The 22,363-nt window shown below is 37.4% G+C and overlaps 1 protein-coding gene across 2 annotated transcripts in view; it reads right to left on the bottom strand.

The window, feature by feature from the left end:
* The window catches only part of stx18.L (syntaxin 18 L homeolog), a 153,597-nt gene extending 137,825 nt beyond the window's left edge, over positions 1-15,772 (bottom strand). Inside the window, exon 1 of one of the 2 annotated variants that reach the window (XM_018250399.2) lies at positions 15,540-15,772. In XM_018250399.2, the coding sequence (XP_018105888.1) occupies positions 15,540-15,746 (207 nt within the window). In that variant the 5' untranslated portion in view covers positions 15,747-15,772. The remainder of the gene's footprint in view (positions 1-15,539) is intronic. The other variant, NM_001096210.1, reaches the window with a different exon arrangement.
* Between the last annotated feature and the right edge of the window lie 6,591 nt (positions 15,773-22,363).

Below are 22,363 nucleotides of genomic sequence, written 5' to 3'. Positions count from 1 at the left end.
CTGCAACATTAAATAAAGGCACTGATTTAATTAACTGCAATGCAATAAAAATATGTAATTGAGTTTTCTTTAAAAAAAAAAAAGTATATATATGTATAAATATATATATATTAGTTGTAAAATGAACAAAATTTTACTTGCTAAACACTAGCGTACAAACCATACATTTGCAAAAAAAAAAAAAAAAGAAAAGAAATTTATATATATATATATATATATATATATATATATATATATATATATATATATATATATATATATATATATATTGTATATATATATATGTGTGTGTGTGTATTTTGCCTATCGTTTGGTTTTATGGTGTATTTGTTTTGTACAGTTTTCTTCTGTCCCTCTGATAACTATATTAAATCCTTTCCATCATTTCATATTTACAAGCATGATGAAATAAAGCAGCAGTCTACTGAGAAGCCTCTGTTGTATCAGAAGGTTTAATAAGTCCTCCAGCTAATGGGTATGGGTTTGTTTATAAAGAGGGCTTCTCGCTGCACAGCTAATTTGAATGACTTTACTTTAGATTTGTCCTTGTTTAGAAAAATAAATGTAAAAGAAAATATGTATTTTTCCCTTTGCCTAAATAAATAGGCAAAAAGTATGATCAGTCCAAGCCCTATTCATTGAACTAATGTTGAAAAAGGGGGTTTATTGGCCCTTTCAGGGGGAGCAATTGAATGTACAGGAAAGAAATGGAATATAATGAAAAATGGGGAACAATCTCTCATCCTCTAAATATAGCTTTCTGGATACATTTTCAAAAAAAATTGAAACACAGGAGTAACTGAGGAACAAATTTACCTGATCTTTGTCGAAATCAAACTGAAAATTTACAGCATACAGATATTAAGGCAGACTAACACAAAATATATTTTATTTACACTTAAAAACAATGGTTTATTTTTAAACAAATACTGTAACGAATTATTTATTCTAGATTATTTTTATTTGCACTTTTTCGAATTGCTATGAGATTTATTGAATTCAAAATCCAGTCACTGGATATCGCAGACAATTAGGCATGATCAGTCCTTAATTCCTGATTATTTTGTAAACTGGGATTTTTAGAATTGTATTTATCAATGGGTGAAAGTTAGAACTCGCCATTTGATAAATATGGTTCTAAAAATCTGATAGGAATGAAAAGAGCGAGGGAGAGTTTTTATTTATTATACTCTAAACTCACATTTTGAGTCAGTTTGCCCCCAAACATGTGTCTTCAGGGACTAAGAAACCAACTTGTATGACTAGCCCAAAGGCAAGAGTAATAAGAAAGGACCAATGGAATACATTTTAATCATATCTTTTTGTTGACATTCTTAACTCCACCACCTATTCGATGTAAAGAAATCATTAGGGTTAGGAGTGATATAAGAGAACAAAATCTTTTAGATTGTAGGCTCTAATGAGCAGAGCCCTCTTTGCTTCTTGTATCAGTTATAGGGTATATTTTTGTTCAATGTCTACACCCTACATGTCTAAAATAAACAAGATAAGGTTCATGTGTTTTCAGGAAATATGCAAGAAAGTCTATAACTTTTTCTGAATTAAAATAAACCAAGTGTTTCCAAAGCTATTCTCACTGACAGAACTGTGCAATGGGTCTCAAGCAAACATTTGTTGTATTAGTCCCTTTTAAGTCCCATGGAACATGTACATTTTTAAATGTTGACACTTTAAAGGAACAGTACAGTGTAACAATAAATACTTGCCAAATAGATAGGCTATGCAACATAAAAAAAATATTTCTAATATAATTAGTTACTGGATGCAAAAACACTACTTCCTGCTTCAGTTAGTCAGGGAATTGAATGGGGCCCACATCGGACATATCTGTTTACAACTGATCCTTAGCATGCAGCTCAGATTCCAAAACAACAGTTATGACCCATGTGCCTCCACTCAAGTCACTGATTGGTTTACGCCTGGTAACCAATCAGTGGAAACCAAGAGAGCTGCAAAGCAGGAAGTAGTGTTCTGGCTATTCTGTTAGAACTCCAGTCACTCCAGACTATATACATTACATTTTTGGCTAACTATATTAAAATTTTGCACAGCCTATTTAACCAATTTTTATTTTTATACTGAACAATTCCGTTCAGCAAGCAATTATCAAAATACCTTTGTCCATGCCTTATGCTGCCCACAAATATGTCAAATACTAATAGGAAAATAGTCATCAAAGGACAAGTGTTTTCAGATAAAATAGTTTTCCCTATGCAGACAGGCAGCTCAAAAGAGCAAAAACTTGGCCAATCCATGTTTAAAAACCAATCTAACCAATTTGTGGCATATGTGGCCAGCTTTACTTTAGTTTTAAATTAGTATGTATTTTTTAACATTTTATTTTATAAACATTTTACCAATAAAAAAAAGTGAACTATAATTAAGTCTTAAAGAGAGAAAAAAAATCCCCAAAGCGATTAACCTACCAAAATAACAAAATGTGAAAACCAATGTATACTTTTTTATAGGCATTGTATTTAAACGTGCAAAATAGCATTACATCTTTTAATTACTGCCGAACTACAGTAAACTGGCAAATGTGACAACACAAACTCGTGCAAGGCACGAATAGTGAATTTAAAAATGAAAAAACAAAACAATCAAAAATTTGTAACCGTCGTCCGTTATAACCGTTGCATGTTACATTTAAAAACAGATTATCTAAGTAACAGGAACATCTGTTTAATATTATGGCTTAACTGTCAACATTCTAAGTCAAGTTTTAATTCAATTTTTTTTTCGTTTCTTGATGCTTTACCTTTAATCAATGCCTTGCGAGAGTATCAGCTTTCTATAAGTAACTGTTAAATATAGAGAAATGTTATTGTAGCATGTTTATAAAATCATACTTTCGGATTTTTTTTTCGAAAGGCCAACCACAACTTAATTATGTGCAAGACATTCCAAGATTCTAATTTCGAGCTCAGTTCCCAAGCAATTTTAAACAACATCAACTGTAATGGACGCTGGGTACACAGTACACCGCTAAATGCTTAGATTTCAAAACATCAGCATTAGGCTATTTGGATTCGGGTTTTTCGCCTTCAAAGAATAATGGAAGTTCTCATAGTAATCATTAAATAATTTTCATCACTGTGATGTGTTTGTTTTCCATGACAGATATTAGAATTCACGGCAAAGTGAAGTAGATACACTTAACATGCTGTCAAAATACGCCTGTATTTCTGCAACGTTAGACTCTGTTAAATTGAAATGAGAGGTAGTTAAGCTAGTTTGTCATTAGCTGGGATGGAAAATTCAGATTATGATGCTTGGGTAAGGCAAGTAACTGTAAAAATTACACAGTGTTTCACATAAAATGCTTTTATTGGTTAGAGGCAATGATAAAACACAGGGGTAAATTTACTAAACTGCGAAAATTTGTCAGCGACAGCTTCGCAGTCATTGCAACACTTGGCCAGCCATAAATTCTCTAGGACAACGCTAATTTACTAAAATGTGAAGTTGCGTCCAGGGCGCCAAACGCTGGCGAATTTTCATTAGCGTTACTTCGGCAATCAAAGTGAATTGCGCTAGTTCAATTCTGCCTAGCGCAATTTCGTTAGAGGTCTTCTCTCATGCTAATTTGCATACGGCGGGAAATTTAAAGTTGAATGGACGTATATGTTGCAGCAAATAAAATAGAGTTGTTATAATGCCCTACACATGAGCCCAATGCATGGTTAATGTTCGATATGTTAGAAAATGTATGGGGGAACCTGGTTAGCCGAAAAAAACATTTTAAGGTCTTTTGCAGGCTATCACTCTGAAAAAAGGAAAAGACGCCAGCGTTTTTTGGGACTTAGAAACTTTTCCCACTAAAAACATGATGTAAGTAACAGAAGATTGAGGAAGATCTATGCACTCCAATGCACTTCGCCTGGTTTGAGCTGGCAAAGGCAAGTCTGGTGAAAGAGGTAACGTTCAATGAAATCCGCATCTTAGTGAATTTGCGGAGTAACGTTCAATGGCCAGAGCGAAAATTCCCCTAGCAGAGTGCGAATGACCACTAGCGCCTGTCTCTTTTGCTTGAGAATTTACACCTGCGCCCGATAGTAAATCGGCAAAGTGCCTGAAAGCAGTAATGCTGGCAAATTGTTGGACACTTTGCCCTATTGTAAATCTTCCCCTCAAACTCAAATATCAACATTTCAACCTGTAAAACCATGGACAAGATCAAAACAGACATTGAATATCTATGAGTGGTGATTACATTTTTTAAAAATGATCTGAATGCTTAAAGGGGTGGTTCACCTTAAATATAACTTTTATAATTGCTAATTCTAGGCAACTTTTGAACTGACCTTCATTTTTCTTTGTTATTGTTTTTGAATTGTCTTCTTCTGCTCTTTTCAGTTTCATCTCTCATCTTTCTATTCAGACCCTCTCCTATTCATATACTTGTCTCTTATTCAAATCAGTGCATTTGGACCCTAGCAACCAGACTGCCGAAATTGCAAACTGGAGAGCTGCTGAATAAAATACGAAATAACTCAAAAAAACACAAATAATAGGTGATACATTTTGTAATATTTTCTTACCAATTTTTTTTTTTACATTTTGACAGCTTATTCCCATGTCTCTGTTCTAATGTTTGTAACCAAAACTATCAGAGCTGTGGAATCGGAGTTGTAAAGTCAGAGTTGCCAAAAATTTACCGACTCTGACTCCTAAGAACTTTAAATACAAGGACTGCAAATAATCAAATCAGATTTAAGAGCTTCTATGAACTAGGATAAGAACAAATTTTATTTTGGATTGTATTTACCAGCTATTATATAGCTATATGCCAAGTTCAATTAATATATCGGCTGTTTTAGGTTTTCCAATTGTTTTTGGTTTAAAATTTTAACTTTGATTATGTTATAGAATTACCAAAGGGTATGGATTATATTTTTGAGCTTTGGTAGTAATTAAATTGCTTGTATGTTGTGAACTTAACTCCTTTCAATCAATATGGAAAATACGTTGCTTTTTTAAAGGAACAGTAACACCAAAAAATGAAAAGCATTTAAAGTAATTAACATATAATTAGTATACTCTGGTAAAAGCTGTGTGTTTGCGTCAGAAAGACTGCTATAGTTTATAAAATTAAGCTGCTGTGTAGCCATGGGGGCAGCCATTCAAGCTGCTGGAAAAAAAGGAGAAATTTGCTCAGGTTACATAGCACATAACAGATGAGCCCTGTCCAATAGAATGGTGTTTTATCTGTTATCTGCTTTGTAACCTTGTAACCTGTGCCTTTCTCCTTTTTTCCCAGCAGCTTGAATGACTGCCCCCATGGCTACACAGCAGCTTGTTTATAGTAACTATAGTACTCTTTCTGAAGCGAACACAGTTTTTACCAATGCAGAGCAACAGTACATTATATTTTAATTACTTTAATACACTTTCAGTTTTTGGTGTAACTGTTCCTTTAAAAATAGAGGGGTTAGAAGTACCATACACTGAGGAGTTGGAGTCTAAGGATTAATGTACCGACTCCACAGCCCTGAAAACTACAGGCAATTTCTCTAGCTTTCATAAGAAATTAAAATTCTGCTGAAATTTAGCACTCCTTTATTCAACATGAGTGCAAGGAATTTTGTCTGTTTTAATCACAAAAAATCAATGGTGTTTGATATTTCTTGATACAAAAAAAAGGGGGCAAACAGGGATAATAAAGTAACAGTAATAACAAAAAATAAAAGTGTTTTAAAGTAATTTCCATATAATATAATGTTAGCATGCACTGGTAAAAGCAGTTTGTTTGCTTCAGAAAGACTACTATAGTTTATTTAAATAAGCTGCTGTGTAGCCATGGGGGCAGCCATTCTACCACAGAAGAGATAACAGTACAGGAAAAGTTTACCTTTAAAATTAAATATCAAAATAATTGAATAATTCCTTATATTTTCCATTACTGCCTGTACATATAGATACAGAACTTGTTGATTAAATAATAAAGATGCCTGTCTTTATATGAATTACAGAACTTAAAGGGATTTTTTTCCCAAAAAAGCATCAGTTAATAGTGCTGCTCCAGCAGAATTCTGCACTGAAATCCATTTTTAAAAAAATTCAACTGATTTTTTTAAATTTAATTTTGAAATCTGACACTGGGCTTGACATGTTGTCAGTTTACCAGGTGCTTTCAGTCATGTGACTTGTTGCCCTGCAAGTTGGAGCAATGTCACCCATCTCCAACCCCCCCCCCAGAAGCCCATCAACAGAACAATGGGAAACTAACCAGACAGCAGTTTCCTGACACCTTAGGACAGAGACACACAGAGATTCGGGGAGATTTAGTCGCCCGGCGACTAATCTCCCCCAACTGCCTTCCCACCGGCAAGAATCTAAATCACCGGCGGGGTGGCACTAAGAGCGTTTTGTTTTCCAAAGTCACCCGAAGCTTCCCGGGGAGCTTATTCGCCTGAAGAAGAGGTGATTTTTCGTCAGACGACTAAATCTCCCTGAATCTCCACGTGTCTCTGCCCTAAAATGAGATAACAGCTCCTTTGTACACAAGAGAATAGCACTCAATAGTAAAATCCAAGTACCACTGTGACTACTTCAGTTAGATTGAGGTAGGGAAACAATAGCTTCTATCATGCTAGCTCTTTCTGAGAGCACAGGATCAGGCAAAACTTATCTGAGATGGCTGCCTACATACCAATATTACAACTAAAAAAATATATAAACTTGTTGATTTAGGAATAAAATTTTATATGGTAGAGTAAATTATTTGCAGTGTAAACAATGTTTCGAATATTTAGAAATAAAAACGACACTGTAAAAATCCCTTTAAATTTTGTTTTCCTTTATTGCTGTTTTTGAAAGCATATCCACCCAATGTAAATTTAAGACTGACAAGAAATACAATTGGCTAAATATGGATTCTAAAAACTTCCATCTAAATTCTCAGAACTAGCAAAACAGTTTGCAGAGCAGTGTGAGTATTTCATGCAACATCTTTTATGAAGCTTACATAAGAAAAGGTTTTTCATTTCGACAAATGATTTTAATATCTACAAGCAAGCAAGTTTTTGCCATAGATAACATCTTTAAAAGAAGTCATATGATCAAAGGAGTCTTTCACAAATTACTTGTATAGAGCAGGATTTTTAAATCTAATCACGGACGCCACATATTATGAACCTGGAATCCTGTTACTACGTTAATTCAATCGTGATCCTTGATCACGTTAAATCTCGCAATGGTTTCTGGTGAAGGATGTTAATAAGTAAAATACTGCTATAAAATGTATCTGCCTCAGTCAGATATTTAAGCTCCATGTACATTCTGATAGTTGAGTCACATGGGGCAACATAAGCCGCAGATTTGAATTTCTGAGATATCGTCAAATTGGTCATTTCAAGTTTGGTAAGCAGATGATTAACTGAGACATGTGCCATACACAACTAGTTAAGTTATGGGTGAAGATATGTCCAGAACAGCATTATACAATTCTTCATACAAGATAATGTTAAAGGGGTAGTTTGCCTTTAAATTAACTCATAGTTTGATGTAGAGTGTGATATTCGGAGACATCACAAATTTATTATTTGTGGTTTTTGAGTGATTTTGCTTTTTAATTGGGTCCAAATTCCCCTAACAACCATGCACTGATTTAGGAAACTGGAATATGAATAGGAGAGGGCCTGAATATAAAGATTAGTAATAAAATGTAGCATAACAAAAAGAGGGTTATTTGCTAAAATTCAAATTTATCTAATTTTTCAAATAAAAACACCACAACCAAACTCCTATACCAGATTTGACACTATTTAATATTAAAAAAAGCTTGATTTAATCGGTTTGGATAAAAACTCAATAAAATCAAGAGAAAACCCGAATCGTATGATTTTTTTTCTGAGTTTTTTTTCACCAAATCGCTCAATTTTTTGGGCTTTTTCCATTTTTTTCAGATTTCTGCCTGAAAAGGTCAGAGTTTCGGGCTTAATCTTGCACAGAAACTTCAAAATAGAATAGGGACCTCTGCCACTGACTTATATACAACCTTGGCAGGTCTGAGAGGTTGGATTTTTGGATTTCGGCTTTTTGCTGCCAATCGCTTAAAAAAAAATGCAAAAAGTCTAAAAAGAAAATAAAAAGCTGAAAAATTTGAGTTTTTGCCCAAAAAGCCCAACCGGAGTTTAGTAAATAACCCACTAAATGTGTAACCTTACAGAGCATTTGTCTTTCACATGGGGTCAGTGACCCCCATTTGAAAGCTGGAAAGTCAGAACGCAAATAATTTAAAGACTATAAAAAATAAACAATGAAGACCAATTGAAAAGTTGCTAAGAATTAGCCATTCTATAACATACTAAAAGTTAAATTAAAGATGAACAACCCCTTTATCAATATTCACATGTATTATTAATACATGTGAATAGTCGCACAGAGATGCAAGTCTTGCAAGCTACATTTATTTGCCCATATTTCCTTTTCTACTTTATTGAGTGAGATTGCTTGATGCAAGATGTAATGATTTCCACAGCTAAGAGGGACCAGGGCTAGTAAGTATCATTATACTATTGTGTATGTTATAAAAGTTCCAGTTCCTGGGAAACCCTAGTCCTGGGAATCCCTAACACTGTAAGGCCTCATTTTATATTCACAAGAGACCAGCTCTATTATTAAGTGAATGAGTTGCACAGCTAGGAAAACAGAGATGACCTTATGGCCTGACACCGTAGCCTGCTAGAAGTACAGCTGAGATGAAAAGGCGACACTATACTATGAAACTATTTCACAGAAAGAGGTCACCATGGCACCAAATTTGGTGACATTATACCAAACTTCAGAAGTTTACAGTTGTTACATTACAGATTTAAGATGGTTTATACAGACTGTTTCAGGATTAGGAATGCACCGAAATCCTGATTCAGCCAAATCGGAGCCATTTTCAGAAGGATTCATAAGTGGCCATATCAAAGAGCCTGGCTGAACCAAATTCAAGTTTATATAATGGAAAAAAATTTCTTCACACATGAATTGTCTGTTTCTCCTTGCGAGCAGGTTCAGTATTCGCTAGCCATGCTTATGAGTGGTTTGCACCTTGCAGTGCACCCTCTGTATTTACTTTCGTGTCTTCTCTTTATGGTAGACTTGGATATCGATACGCCTGCCTCCTGGAGAGTGTTGTGAAGGGGTTTCTCTTCACCATGGAAATGATTCTGAGATCATCCACCACTGCGGTCTTCCGTGGGCATCCAGGTCTTTTTGCGTTGCTGAGTTCACCAGTACTTTCTTTCTCAGGATGTACCAAACTGTAGATTTTATCACTCCTAATTTTGTTGGAATTTCTCAGATGGAATTTTTTGTTGTTTGCAGCTTAAGGATGGCTTGTTTCTCCTGCATGGAGAGCTCCTTTGACCCCCCCCCCCCTCAAATCAACTCCAGGGCTTTTATCTGCTCAATTGATAATGACATAACGAAGGAATCTCACACACCTGCCCATGAAATAGCCTTTGAGTCAATTGTACAATTACTTTTGAGCCCCTGAAATGAAGTGATTGTGTAAAAAAAAAATCATTAGTTCCTCACATTTTTATGCAATCTTTTTGTTCAACTCACTGAATTAAAGCTGCAGTTCAACTGCATCTGAGTTGTTTCATTTAAAATGCATTGTGGTAATGCACAGTACCAAAAACAGAAAAAAACTTGACAAGGCAGCTGATTAATAGACCTGTCTTTGCTGTGTAACTAAAATGTTTGCAATATTGTAAGAACCAGGAGTAAACCAGCCCCTGCTTTAAAATCACTGACATTTTTTATAAAATGTATATAGGAAATATAGGAAAAGTTGCTTTTATTAGGCAATTGTTTTGGGGGGGGGGAGGGGTTGCTTACCCTTTATTGAACAGACCCAAACACAAAAAATAGGACAGATTCAGTTATAAGCAGGCATCTCCTTTCCTCATTAAAATATGTGGATGTAGGTAGAGGATCTTTATTTATATCCATACTATATCCAATATGCATTAAAATGCATAATGGTTGCCCAGGTGCAGTAACCCATAGTAACAAATAACTAAACAGTAGGTAAATGCTACTTGCTGATTGGTTGTGAGTTACTGCACCGTAGTAAGTTTTAACTCAGTGGAAGTATGGGATCTGTTATCCAGAATGCTCGGGACCTGGGGTTTTCCGGATAACAGATCCTTCCGTAATTCGGACCTTCGTACCTTAAGTCTACTAGAAAATCATGTAAACATTAAATAAACCCAATAGGCTGGTTTTGCTTCCAATAAGGATTAATTATATCTTAGTTTGGATCAAGTACAAGGTACTGTTTTATTATTACTGAGAAAAAGGAAAAAACAAAGATTTTGTAAATATAAAATGGAGTCTATGGGAGTCGGCCATTCTGTAATTAGGAGCCTTTTGGACAACAGGTTTCTGGATAACGGATCCCATATCTGTACCTTTTATTGCAGAAGAGTAGCTGCAGTGGTGCTTCTCTTAAGTATACTACAGATGCCAATCTGTATAGGATTCTTTTCGTAAACAAAATTTTGCAATCTGTTTATATGGACCTTAAATGTCTCCTTGCATTAGCACAACAGCACTGGCTTACCAGTAAATAAGTACACACCAGCATAATGGTATGGAGTACTATAGTCCTTTTTGAAAGGCCAAATTATTTTCCCCTTTAAAGAAACAGGACTCCAGACAGGATGTCTCAAACAGGAAAGATGCCGAGGTTCCGGAAGACTTCAAAGCCAAGCGGAATCCCCTATTTAATCAGATTCCAGTTCAAATTTAATTTGAAACATAAGGAGCACATGGGACTCTTCACATGATTCCTACCATTACTGGTTACACACCAGAGAACATGAATTCACTTTAATACTTCTATTTCCAATCCAACTGAACACAGAAAAGAAGCATTTGGGTGTAGTTTATTTCTAAATATGCACAGTCATTTAGACACAGACACAGACACACAGACACACACACACAGACACACACACAGACACACAGACACACAGACACACACACACACACACAGAGACACACAGAGACACACACAGACACACACAGACACACACAGACACACACAGACACACACACACACACACACACACACACACACACACACACACACACACACACACACACACACACACACACACACACACACACACACACACACACACCCCCCCCCCCCCCCTTGGTAGCCATGAGTAAATAAGCTATACTTAATAAGTAGGGATGGGTGAATTGTTTCGCCTTGTTTCACCGTGGAAATTACGCCCATAGACTTGTATGGCAGCGTGAATTTAAAAAAAAAAAAAAGACGCGCGTCAAAAAATTTTTGCAGTGCGATATACATTTTCCGACGCCCATAGACTTTAATGGGCGTCTGCGACAATTCACCAGCGGCAAATTTTTCCCGAAACTAATCGGCTCAGATTCGCCCATCCCTATTTATATGGAAAAAAACTATGTTATGCATCCTAAGCTTTAAACTACTCACACATAAAAATCTATATAATACACTCTTGGGGGCAGATTAATTAAGGTTCAAATGGTAAATTCGAATTTTCGAGTTGGATTTTTGTTCAAAACTCGAATAATCCAAATTCGAATTTGAGATTTATCATATCTTGACCGTGGGAACAACTCAAATTTGATAGTACGCCACCTAAAACCTGCCTAGTTCATGTAGAAGTCAATGGCAAATTTTCGGAGAAAAAACTACAGTAGATTCAAGTTTAGTCTAATTTGATTTGAGTTTTCGAGACGGTAATATTCGTTTGAGTTTTAGACATTCAAGTTTTTCCTTAAATAAGATACTATTCAAGATTCAAGGTCATTCGAGGTTAAAAAAAAATAACTCTATAAGTCGACCTTTGATTAAACTCCCCTTAGGGTAAGGCCACACTAAGCGATAGCGCGGCGATTTGACTCGCCGCGACTATTCGCCGCGACTTTTAATCCTCAATCGCTGGCGAAACTTTGGCGCTGGCGTCTATGGGGAATCGCTGCGTAAAAACACACGCGGCGATCTTTTTTCTATTGTCGCTCGAAATCGCCTCGCTAGGCGATTTCGAGCGACAATAGAAAAAAGATCGCCGCGTGTGTTTTTACGCTGGCGATTTTGCGCGATTTCCCATAGACGCCAGCGCCAAAGTTTCGCCAGCGATTGAGGATTAAAAGTCGCGGCGAATAGTCGCGGCGAGTCAAATCGCCGCGCTATCGCTTAGTGTGGCCTTACCCTAAGTAGTAGACAGCACGTAGCTGTGACAACTGCAGTATCTAGCAGAAAAAAAGTCATTTTTCATCAATGGCTCATTTCAAGACAATGAAAAAGTTCACAGGGAAATGCTTTCTGCTAGGGAATTGTTTTTAGGAGCCTTTTATAAACGTGTGAGAGGTTGAGTTAGATATATAAATAGTGATAAAAGTAATGTTAAATAAAAAAGAAATTGTCTTGGGGGGTTGTTCAACTTTTCTTTTAAAATCTTATAGTCGGCCCTGTTCTAAGCAACTTTTTAGTTGGTCCCTTTTTGAATGGTTTGATTCATTTAAAACCATGCTTCATTCAAGCCAGCATCTGGAAATCTAATTGTCTGAGTCACTGACCCAAGAAAACAAAAAACATATTGGCTAGGTTCAGGTTTATTGTTATTTCTATATATAATTCCTTATTTTTATTGTCTTCCCCTCTCTCGTATTGATCTGCTGCTATACTTCAACTGCTGGACGGTTGCAAATAACAAAATAAGACCTAGCAACCAAAAGAAATCCCAAGATGAGAGCTAATGATAAAAAATGTCTTTCAAAAAAGCTACACAATAAAAAAAAAATTAGGATAAACTGCAAGTTGTCTTAGAATAACTTCTGTCTACATCATACTAAAAGTTTGCTTTAAGGTGAACTATTCCTTTATAAACTAAAACAATAGTGTTTTTAATACAGATAATACAGGATGCATCTTTTACAGGCTGATTAATAGCCAACTGAAAAAGCCTAAAAACATTGACACCAGCATGTGTTGATGTCTTATGTGTTTTCTAGATTTTTAGGTTGTTTTGCTATGAAGGCTAATGCCATGCCGATCCTCCACCATCATTGAGTGAATTGCAATTATAGGGTTATTTTCACATTTGAACACAGAAACCATTCCATGTGTGCACACAGGCCGATTAGTTGTTACTTTTTATACAATGTTGCAAAAGTCTGATTTCCCTGGATCTGTAAATCAACTTACATTGTATCAACAGTCTGAACCCCCCATGCAGAGAACAGAAAGGGACAGACAGAAACTGCTTTCAATAGCAATACAAATACAAATATCTTAACACTATAGAAAATGAGTAACGAGTGTAAATTACAAAGTTGCTTAGAATTATGCTTTCTTTTATAAGGCAAAAAATATGTTTTTCCCTTCCCTCTTTAATGCATTTGTGCAGAGCCACGCAGATTGTTTTTTTTTTTTCTTTCCGTGGCCTGCATTTTACACAGGTGCAGAAAGAGCCCTGTGTGACATCAACCTTAAAGGGATACTGTCACGGGAAAACATGTTTTTTTCAGAACGCATCGGTTAGCGTAATTGCGCTGCTCCAGCAGAATTCTGCACTGAAATCAGTTTCTCAAAAGAGCAAACTGATTTTTTTTTTATATTTTGAAATCTGACATGAGGCTAGACATATTGTCAGTTTCCCAGCTGCCCCCAGTCATGTGACTTGTGCTCTGATAAACTTCAGTCACTCTTTACTGCAAGTTGGAGTGATATCACCCCCTCCCCCAGCAGGCCATCAGCAGAACAATGGGAAGGTAATTAGATAGCAGCTCCCTAACACAAGATAACAATTCAGTTACATTGAGTAGGAGAAACAACAGCCTGCCAGAAAGCAGTTCCATCCTAAAGTGCTGGCTCTGTCTGAAAGCACATGTATGAAATGTTATATTGTAGAGCGAATTATTTGGAGTGTAAACAGTGTAATTTAGAAATAAATACTGCACCATAAAAATTCTCAAATTCTCAAGACTTCAAGATGGCCAATATCAGCTGATCCAATAGTTTGGCCCTCAGGCCAACAGTTGGATCACAGCAGGAATACAGGCTGTCAGGCTGAGCCCATTTTAACAAGCTGATGTGCTCCTTGCCCAATGAAATTTTTAAATCTGCCCCATCAATATCTGGTCGATTTTCAGCCAGATATCGGGCAGTCAGGCCCTGGAAAGCCTCATACACGGGCCAATAAGGAGCCAACAAATTGCCAGCTTTTCGGCCCATGTATGGCCACCTTTAGAATGATACGGACAACACAGATAACATTTTCTAACTAGATTCTCCCCTTGACTCGTTTTGTGTCTACCAAGGACCTACCTATGACTAAAGGTGGCCATACACGGGCCGATAAAAGCTGCCGACAGACTGTGTCGGCAGCTTATTGGCCCGTGTATGGGGGCCCCCGACGGGCTTCCCCGATCGAGATCTGGCCGAAAGTCGGCCAGATCTCGATCGGATGGGGTTAAAAATCCCGTCGGATCGCGGCCGCATCTGTTCGTTGATGCGGTACCGCGATCCGACCGCCCGTTTGCGAGCGCTAGGATCCGATCGTTGGGCCCTCAAGGTGGGCATATCGGAGGGAGATCCGCTCGTTTGGCGACATCGCCAAACGAGCGGATCTATCCGTGTATGGCCACCTTTAAGAATCCTTGGAAGACACGAAACGCCTCAGGCCATGGTTCTTTAATTAAGGAAAATAAAATGTAAGCTTTTTTAATTATTTTACAATTTGACTCTGGCTTTACTACTTTGTGGGTCCAGGCTTGTGCCAGCCTCTTTTCAAGATTCCTGGTATCTTCTCCCCTTGATAGGCGGTCCTGCCCATAAGTAATAAAAGGCACCAAGAATCCCTTGTTGCAGACAGAACTGTTCCTTAAAGATTGCTAGTCAACTGTGCAGCACAACCCCTGCATTTCATCATGGCAAAAGGAGGGCCCTGCTGCTGTGAGTTGTTAAGCATCGCCATTACTATGGCTATCTGCATATATAAATGACACCAAGTACATTGAGTTTATGTCATCACCTTACATATCGCCCTGTGCCTATCCACTATTTAGTGCCTGGCCTAAGTGCAGGAATCCATAGCAACCAATAAGATGCGTCCTTTGAAAGAGGTGCCCTGTAAACGCTACCTGCTGACTGGTTGCTATGGGTGACTAGACCCATAACAAACTTAGCACTTTATTAGCTATCCTTTACTTGTAAAAAACAAACCAGTGACTAGTGGAGCTCAAAGGAGCATAAAACCTGCCAAGTACCTGGGGAGAAGTCTAGGAGAACAGCAAATTGTGTGCAACAAGCTAGTGCTACCCCAGGTGATATTAAACCTAACCAGCCATTAATTCCGTGTTATAGAGTATCCTTGCTTTTCCCAAGCCAGTCTGAATATCAAAGCCAGTAACTGGAAGGAATTTAGCAGAAAGCAGCCAATAAAGAGCAGATTCATTTCTGGAGTTCATGAAGCAGCTGTGTGGTACCCAACAGGTGTCCCTCCCCTTCCAGCACTCACCACTTCCCGCGCCTTCCCGCTGAATTCCCCCCTCGGCAGTCTCTTCCTCAGCAAATCGGTCTCGGGCAGGGATACCCCCAGCGCTTTATTTCTTGTCTTTACTGTTTTTACGCTGGCTCTGAATAACAGTGTGATGTCAGCAGCCATGTTTCCAGCTGTACACGAACGCACCGGCTGCGTCACTACCTGGAGCAGCGGCAAACCCATCCCCACACAACTCGGCCCTGCAGTTCCGCCGCTAATTAGTTCCGCCGTGGGAACTGGAGCTGGTTAGTGGAATCTTTCTGGCACTGTGATGTAATTAGAGGTTTATGTTCCTCTACTGGAAACGTGTTGTCTTTTTTATTTCTAACAGATATGTGAATAGTCAGTCCTTCCAGTCTCTGTACTATTATTTATCTTTTCCATCACGACACCTTGTGATCCTGAAACAAATCTTCTCTTTCTGTTCTACCCTGAAACTGGTCACATGCAACTGGGAAGCTTGAATCCCTAAGGAAAACTGTTGGTGTTTCCTTTTGCATCATGTTAAAATTATGGTTGACCTTTAAGTTAACTTTTAGTAAGTTGTAGGATTTTAAGCAACCTTTCAATTGGTCTTCATTATTTATTTTTTATAGTTATTTGCCTTTTTCTTCTTCTGATGCTTTTCAACTTTTAAATGGGGGTCACTGACCTCATCTAAAAAACTAATGCTGTGTAAGGCTACACATTTATTGTTATTGTTACTTTTTATTACTCGTCATTCTGCTCAGGCCTCTCCTATTCATATTCCAGTATCTTATTCAAATCAATGCATGGTTGCTACAGTAATTTGGACCCTAGCAACCAGATTGCTGAAATTGCAAACTGGAGAGCTGCTGAATAAAAAGCTAAATATCTAAAAAACACAAATAATAAAAATTAAAAACAATTGCAAATTGTCTTAGAATACAACTCTCTACATCATACTAGATAAATCACCTCTTCTTTGGGGCGACTTATCTCCCTGAACTGCCTTCCACCAGCTAGAATCTAAATCGCGGGCGGGATGGCACCCGGAGCACTTCGTTTTCTGAAGTCTCCCAAAGTTTTCTCGTGAGGCAACTACGGGTGACTTCGGGAAAACGAAGCACACCGATTGCCATCCCGTCGGTGATTTCCATTCTAGCCGGCGGGAGGCAGTTAAGGGAGATTAGTCGCCCCGAAGAAAAGGAGCGACTAATCTTCCAGAATCTGAGCGTATTTCTCTGCCCTAAAAGTTAATGCAAAGGTGAACAACCCCTTTAAGCACAGGAAAGATCATATCCATATATTATGGCACACCAAAATTCCCAGTGAGAGGTTCTTCTAGTCCTCTTGTTAAAGTTGCTACTCAATGCCATCTGGGCTAAATTCCACCAGCCTAGCTGGTAAATATTGTATTTAAGGTAAAATTGTTAATAGGGAAGTTATAAGTATTTGTTTCCCTAAACGGTCGCATCTATTCGATTGTAAGCTTTAATGAGCAGGGCTCTCTTTACCTTCTACAATGGTCATCTAATATGTTGGCACTTTATAAATTTACTTTTAGTATGATGTAAAGAGTGATATGCTGAGACAATGTGCAGCTGGTTTTCTTTTTTTATTATTTGTGAGCATTCTGAGACAATTTGCAATTAGTATTTTTTTTATTATTATTTGTGAATATTCTGAGACAATTTGCATTTGGTTTTTATTTTTTATCTTTTGTGGTTTTTGAGTTATTTAGCTTTTTATTCTACCGTTCTTCAGTTGGCAATCCAAATTACCCAAGCAACCATGAATTGATTTGAAAGCTGGAAAGAGTTAGCAGAAGAAGACAAACTATAAAAAAGAAGAAATGAAGGGCAATTGAAAAGTTGCTTAGAATTAGCCATACTGTAAAAAACTAAAAGTCAACTTAAGGGTGAACCACCGTTTTAATAGTCGCTACAGCAACACTAAGGAAAGCGGCAAGCTTCATGGCTTCTCCGCTTTTGTTTTTACACCCGCTACTCCACTGTCACTGCTGCAGACACCTAGCAAACTATTAGCCCAAAATGTGCATTTTCAGTCCAATATTTGCCCCGTGTGCGCAATAATAGTCAACGTGTCTTCGTGCGCATGCTATTTAGAGTGGCATAAGTATTTTCTCTGTTGGTAAAGAAACTGCTCCATATGCATACAATACTATTGAGTTTGCAACAATAGGCCACAGCAACTGCCGCCCTTCATCAACCATACTAAACTGACAAGGGGGCTATTCTAAGCACTTTTGTAATTTACTTTCATTATTTATTTTCTTTTGATTCCAAGATATTAAGGGATACATGTACTGTCAATATGAATGAATTTTGTTACAACAGCGCCACCTGCTGGTCATTTTCACACCAGTCTGACCACCAAGTAGTCAAGGAAGTTGTCAGGAAAAATATGTTCTTTTGCTTATGGAGAAAAAGTATAAACCTTCTCTCACATCTTTCCTAAGCAGAAGAACATCAGAGCAGCGATCTTTCTTTTTGGTAGTTTTTTTTCGAATTCTTGGGAGTTTATGGGAGTTTTTACAAACTCCCATGAACCCGAAATTCAACCCTTGATAGATCTGCCCCTAAGTGTGTAGCATTACAGAACATTTGTTTTTTTAGATGGGGTCAGTGATCCCCATTTAAAAGCTGAAAAGAGTCAGAAGAAAATGGCAATTAATTAAAATAAAAAAATAATGAAGACCAATTGAACAGTTGCTTAGAATTGGCCAACAGAATGGATCTCTGCTCATTTAGCTGCCTGCATACTGAGCTGAATCAGGCAGATTTCTTGGCCGGGGAACCAAAGATTGTATCACATGCAGGACCTGTTGGTCAAGGGCTACATCAACGGAAATGAGGTCTTTGTCCAAAAGCGTTTTCAAACCTCGCCGATATCCAGAGAGACCAATTGGCAGCTTATATGGCCAGAATCAGAAACTGCCTTCTCACTCAAGATTCTTCTTTTATTTTACTAACTGCACTGTATCAGTAAAAGCTAACTACTGATTGGTCCCTATGCATGAAATGGAAAGGGCAAATGTTTGCCTATTGTTAGAAAATCCACTCACGCATATCATATTTACCGAGCTTACACTTGTTTTTATAATTTACATCTTTGTTTGCTCTATAAATATACTGTAAAATTGCTCAGTGCTACATTATTTCAGTGACGCTATTCAAAGAGAATGCAACCGGCATGTGAAAATAAAAGAACATTATTAAAATAACTGATATTATCAGCTACGCCATATACTGGGATTTTAGTGTTTCCAGAGCTATGCATATGTGGATCTGCCTCGAGATATTCTTCTTCTTTTTTTATGGGAGTAATGTTTAGTGTTGCATAAGAGGAGTTCTCTGTGGGATAGGATCTTAACTCCCACACTCACAGAACCTTCTTTGTTTTCCGGATAAGTGATTTTGCATACACAAGATCAAAAGAAACTGTTATCTTTCTCTGTCTCCTGCATTGAAGTCAAACATCTGACAACAACCTAGGAGCCTCAATCCCAGGGAAGACCGTTCTTATATAAAAGAAAAACACAGAGATGAAGAGCTGTATGAGATGATAGGTATTAGATGACTGGGGAGGAAATTGCCATGCGGCGCTTGCAGAGGCTTTAATAATAGCAGGGTGGCATGCCGGAGGACTGTTGCCTCTGTTAATTATTGGGTCAGCTTTGTCCAATTCAGAAGGGTCCTTAGGTCACAAGCCCATTTGCTAATAACACAGAAGATAAAACAGCTTACTGTTGATATTAGGAAAAGTGCCTGATGACATTTCTCCTGGAACATTGCTCGTTTCTGTTGTAAATGAACTCTTTAGAGGTTCCATATGTCAGCTGGCACCAGACAAAGGGAGATTAGGCTAAGAGGTTAATTAATTGAGAGCGTTTCTTCAAAAGATCACACCCTATTATTACTTGGGATGTAAAAGAGGCGTTTTTACATCTTTCAGAGCTCCATCGTAAAGCAGATTGTGACATATTTTGAAGTCTCATAACATATTTACATATTAGTGTGGCAACATATGGTTTTTATTTTCTGAAAGTCAAATAAAGCAAAACCCTTACAGTTCAGTCATAGCTTGTGGCTCAGCCAAGAATATAGACAGACGATGAGCAAATATCTAAAGAAAGAAGTTATCCTTGTGAATAAAAACATAGGAAAATCCCCTATAATACTCCAGCTTTAACTTCAATAACTTAGGTTAGTCGCCATTAGACTGATCCCAGTTAGATTGACAGGTCCAATGGACAGACTCATTGGAGAGTATTTTTTAAGGCAGGCTGTCTAGTATTCACTGCTAAAGAATAACTTGCAACTTGCAGTTACTGACATAATGGGAACTAATGAGCATTTTTTTAAATGTAAAATGTGCATACTGCATTAGCTGTAGCAAGTTCAACATTTGTGCACAGAGAGGGCAGATCTAGTCTAATGCCACGTTTAACTGATACAAATATTTAGATGGAGTGCCAAACTGGACTGATCAGATTGGACCCCAGGGCACTTATTGAAACAAACGAGAGGTTTTTTTTACAGACCCACTGGGAGAAGACAAAATCCAGGGTCCAATGCAGGCATTACCCAATGGGATTTTTCAGCCCTTCCCAATGGGATATTGGTTGGGGAAACCTTTATCCTAACTCTGTATATCTGCTTATTAGGCAATCACCAAATGGGCCATATTCAAATCAACGAGAAAAAGTTTTTATATGGTTTATTAGGTATAAACTTAGGGGCTATATTCGATTTCAGAAAAAAATGATTCTCCAAATTCAGTTCCAGTTTTTACCCAAGGACTTTGAGTTTTTGGGCCAGATTCAAATCAACCAGAAAAAGTGTTTTTATGGTTTATTAGGTATAAACTTAGAGGCTATATTCAATTTCAGAAAAAAACAATTCTCCCAATCCAGTTTTTCCTCATAGACTTTGAGTTTTTGGGCCAGATTCAACTCCATGAGAAAATGGATGCCAAACTGGACTGATCCGATTGGAGCCCGGGGCACTTATTGAAACAAATGAGAGGTTTCTACAGACCCACTGGGAGAGGACAAAATCCAGGGGCCAATGCAGGCATTACCCAATGGGATTTTTCAGCCCTTCCCAATAAGATATTGGTTGGGGAAACCTTTATCCTAACTCTGTATATCTGCTTATTAGGCAATCACCAACTGGGCCAGATTCAAATCAATGAGAAAAAGTGTTTTTATGGTTTATTAGGTATGAACTTAGGGGCTAGATTCAATTTCAATTCAGTTCCAATTTTTACCCATAGAATTTGAGTTTTTGGGCCAGATTCAACTCCATGAGAAAATGTTATTTTATGGTTAATCAGTTTGAGGAAACACAACTTTTCTCCCAATTCAGGACCAGTTTTTTTTTCATGTGCGAAACAGGGAGATAAGTTTTTTCTTATGCATCTGGCTCTATGGGAAAATATGGAATTGAATTAGGAGAAATTCTTTTCTCAACAAACTGAATGGGCAGATTTACCCCCTTCAGCATGTATTCTCCAATGTATGAATATGAGTTAGCTCAACCTACATTGATGGCTAAGATCCTCCATTTTCCTTATGAATTCAACTGCCATTCTCTGTACTCCAGTTTCAAAATGCATTTTTATAATATTGATACCAAAACAGATTTGAATATACTAGAAGAGTACTAAAAAATCTTCATAGAGACCTAAAATGTTACTTTCCTTCCACCTTTTAATATAGAAAGCTGCCCTGGAGGCACTGGGTGCAGTCAGTGGCTAATCGCTTTATGCAGCCTCTGACATGATCAGACCCAAGCTCAGAAATACTATAGCCATTGTGTTTTCCCATAGTTTTTCTATGACAGACAGATTGGAGTATTCTGCTGAGTTTTCAAGGCAATTACAATGCCACTCAAAATGCCTCATGTGCATCTAGCCTTAAGCTGACCACACACACATCAAATTGCACTCATATGCCCAGGTCAACATACAAGAAGATCTTAATCTATATGATCATCTTAATACTACTGTCTGCAACTTTGACCTACCTAACTTTAACCGCAAATTTATCTGGTCAGGTTTTTTAAGGGGAAAAAATTCGAATTTTTAGAGATTTATTATACCCTAAAGCTGCTAAAAATTAGAATCCAAAAATATTCCATCTCAAACCTGTCCAGGTTATGTAGAAGTAAATGGCAGGTATCCCTGAAGTTTATTCTTGACATTGTGATCTGCGCTGGATAATCTGAAGGGCCAGATTTAATTCAGGTTTATCACGTGAACAGTCATGGATGATATTCAGTTTGAGATGCAATTCAATTCTGAAAAAAATTATCTCGCAGTTTATCAAGTGAAACCTCTACTGAAGTCTATGGGAAAAAAACTGGAATTGAATTTGGAGAAAAGTTTTTTTTCCTTGAATTGAATCTAATCCATGACTTTTCACGTGATAAACCAAGAGATAACTTTTTCTCACTGTTTTGAATCTGGCCTAAAGTCAGGGTTTTTGGCCGAAAACCCGATAAAGTTGAGTTTTTCGCAGCAACAGTTTGCTAAAATCAAGTTTTCTTACAATTTGAATTGACACCCAAATTTGTTGCAATGTTTTTTTGTTTTGACTTTTTAGAGAAGAATTCTTGATAAATTAGTTAAATTTATGGATGGGAGTTAGGTTGACTTTGTTTTAATAAAAATTATTATTTTGAGTTTTAGTAAATAGGCCCCTAAATTTATCTACACTGAATATGTTTTGCCACTCAGTGTCTTAAAGGTGTAAAGGTGTCTTCAAGCGCCGGTTCCTTAAGGCACGCGCGGCGAATTTTATAGGCGCAGTC

Source organism: Xenopus laevis, chromosome 1L, assembly GCF_017654675.1.
Source record: "Xenopus laevis strain J_2021 chromosome 1L, Xenopus_laevis_v10.1, whole genome shotgun sequence".
Classification (NCBI taxonomy): domain Eukaryota; kingdom Metazoa; phylum Chordata; class Amphibia; order Anura; family Pipidae; genus Xenopus; species Xenopus laevis.
This window is presented reverse-complemented; position numbering and strand designations above follow the sequence as displayed.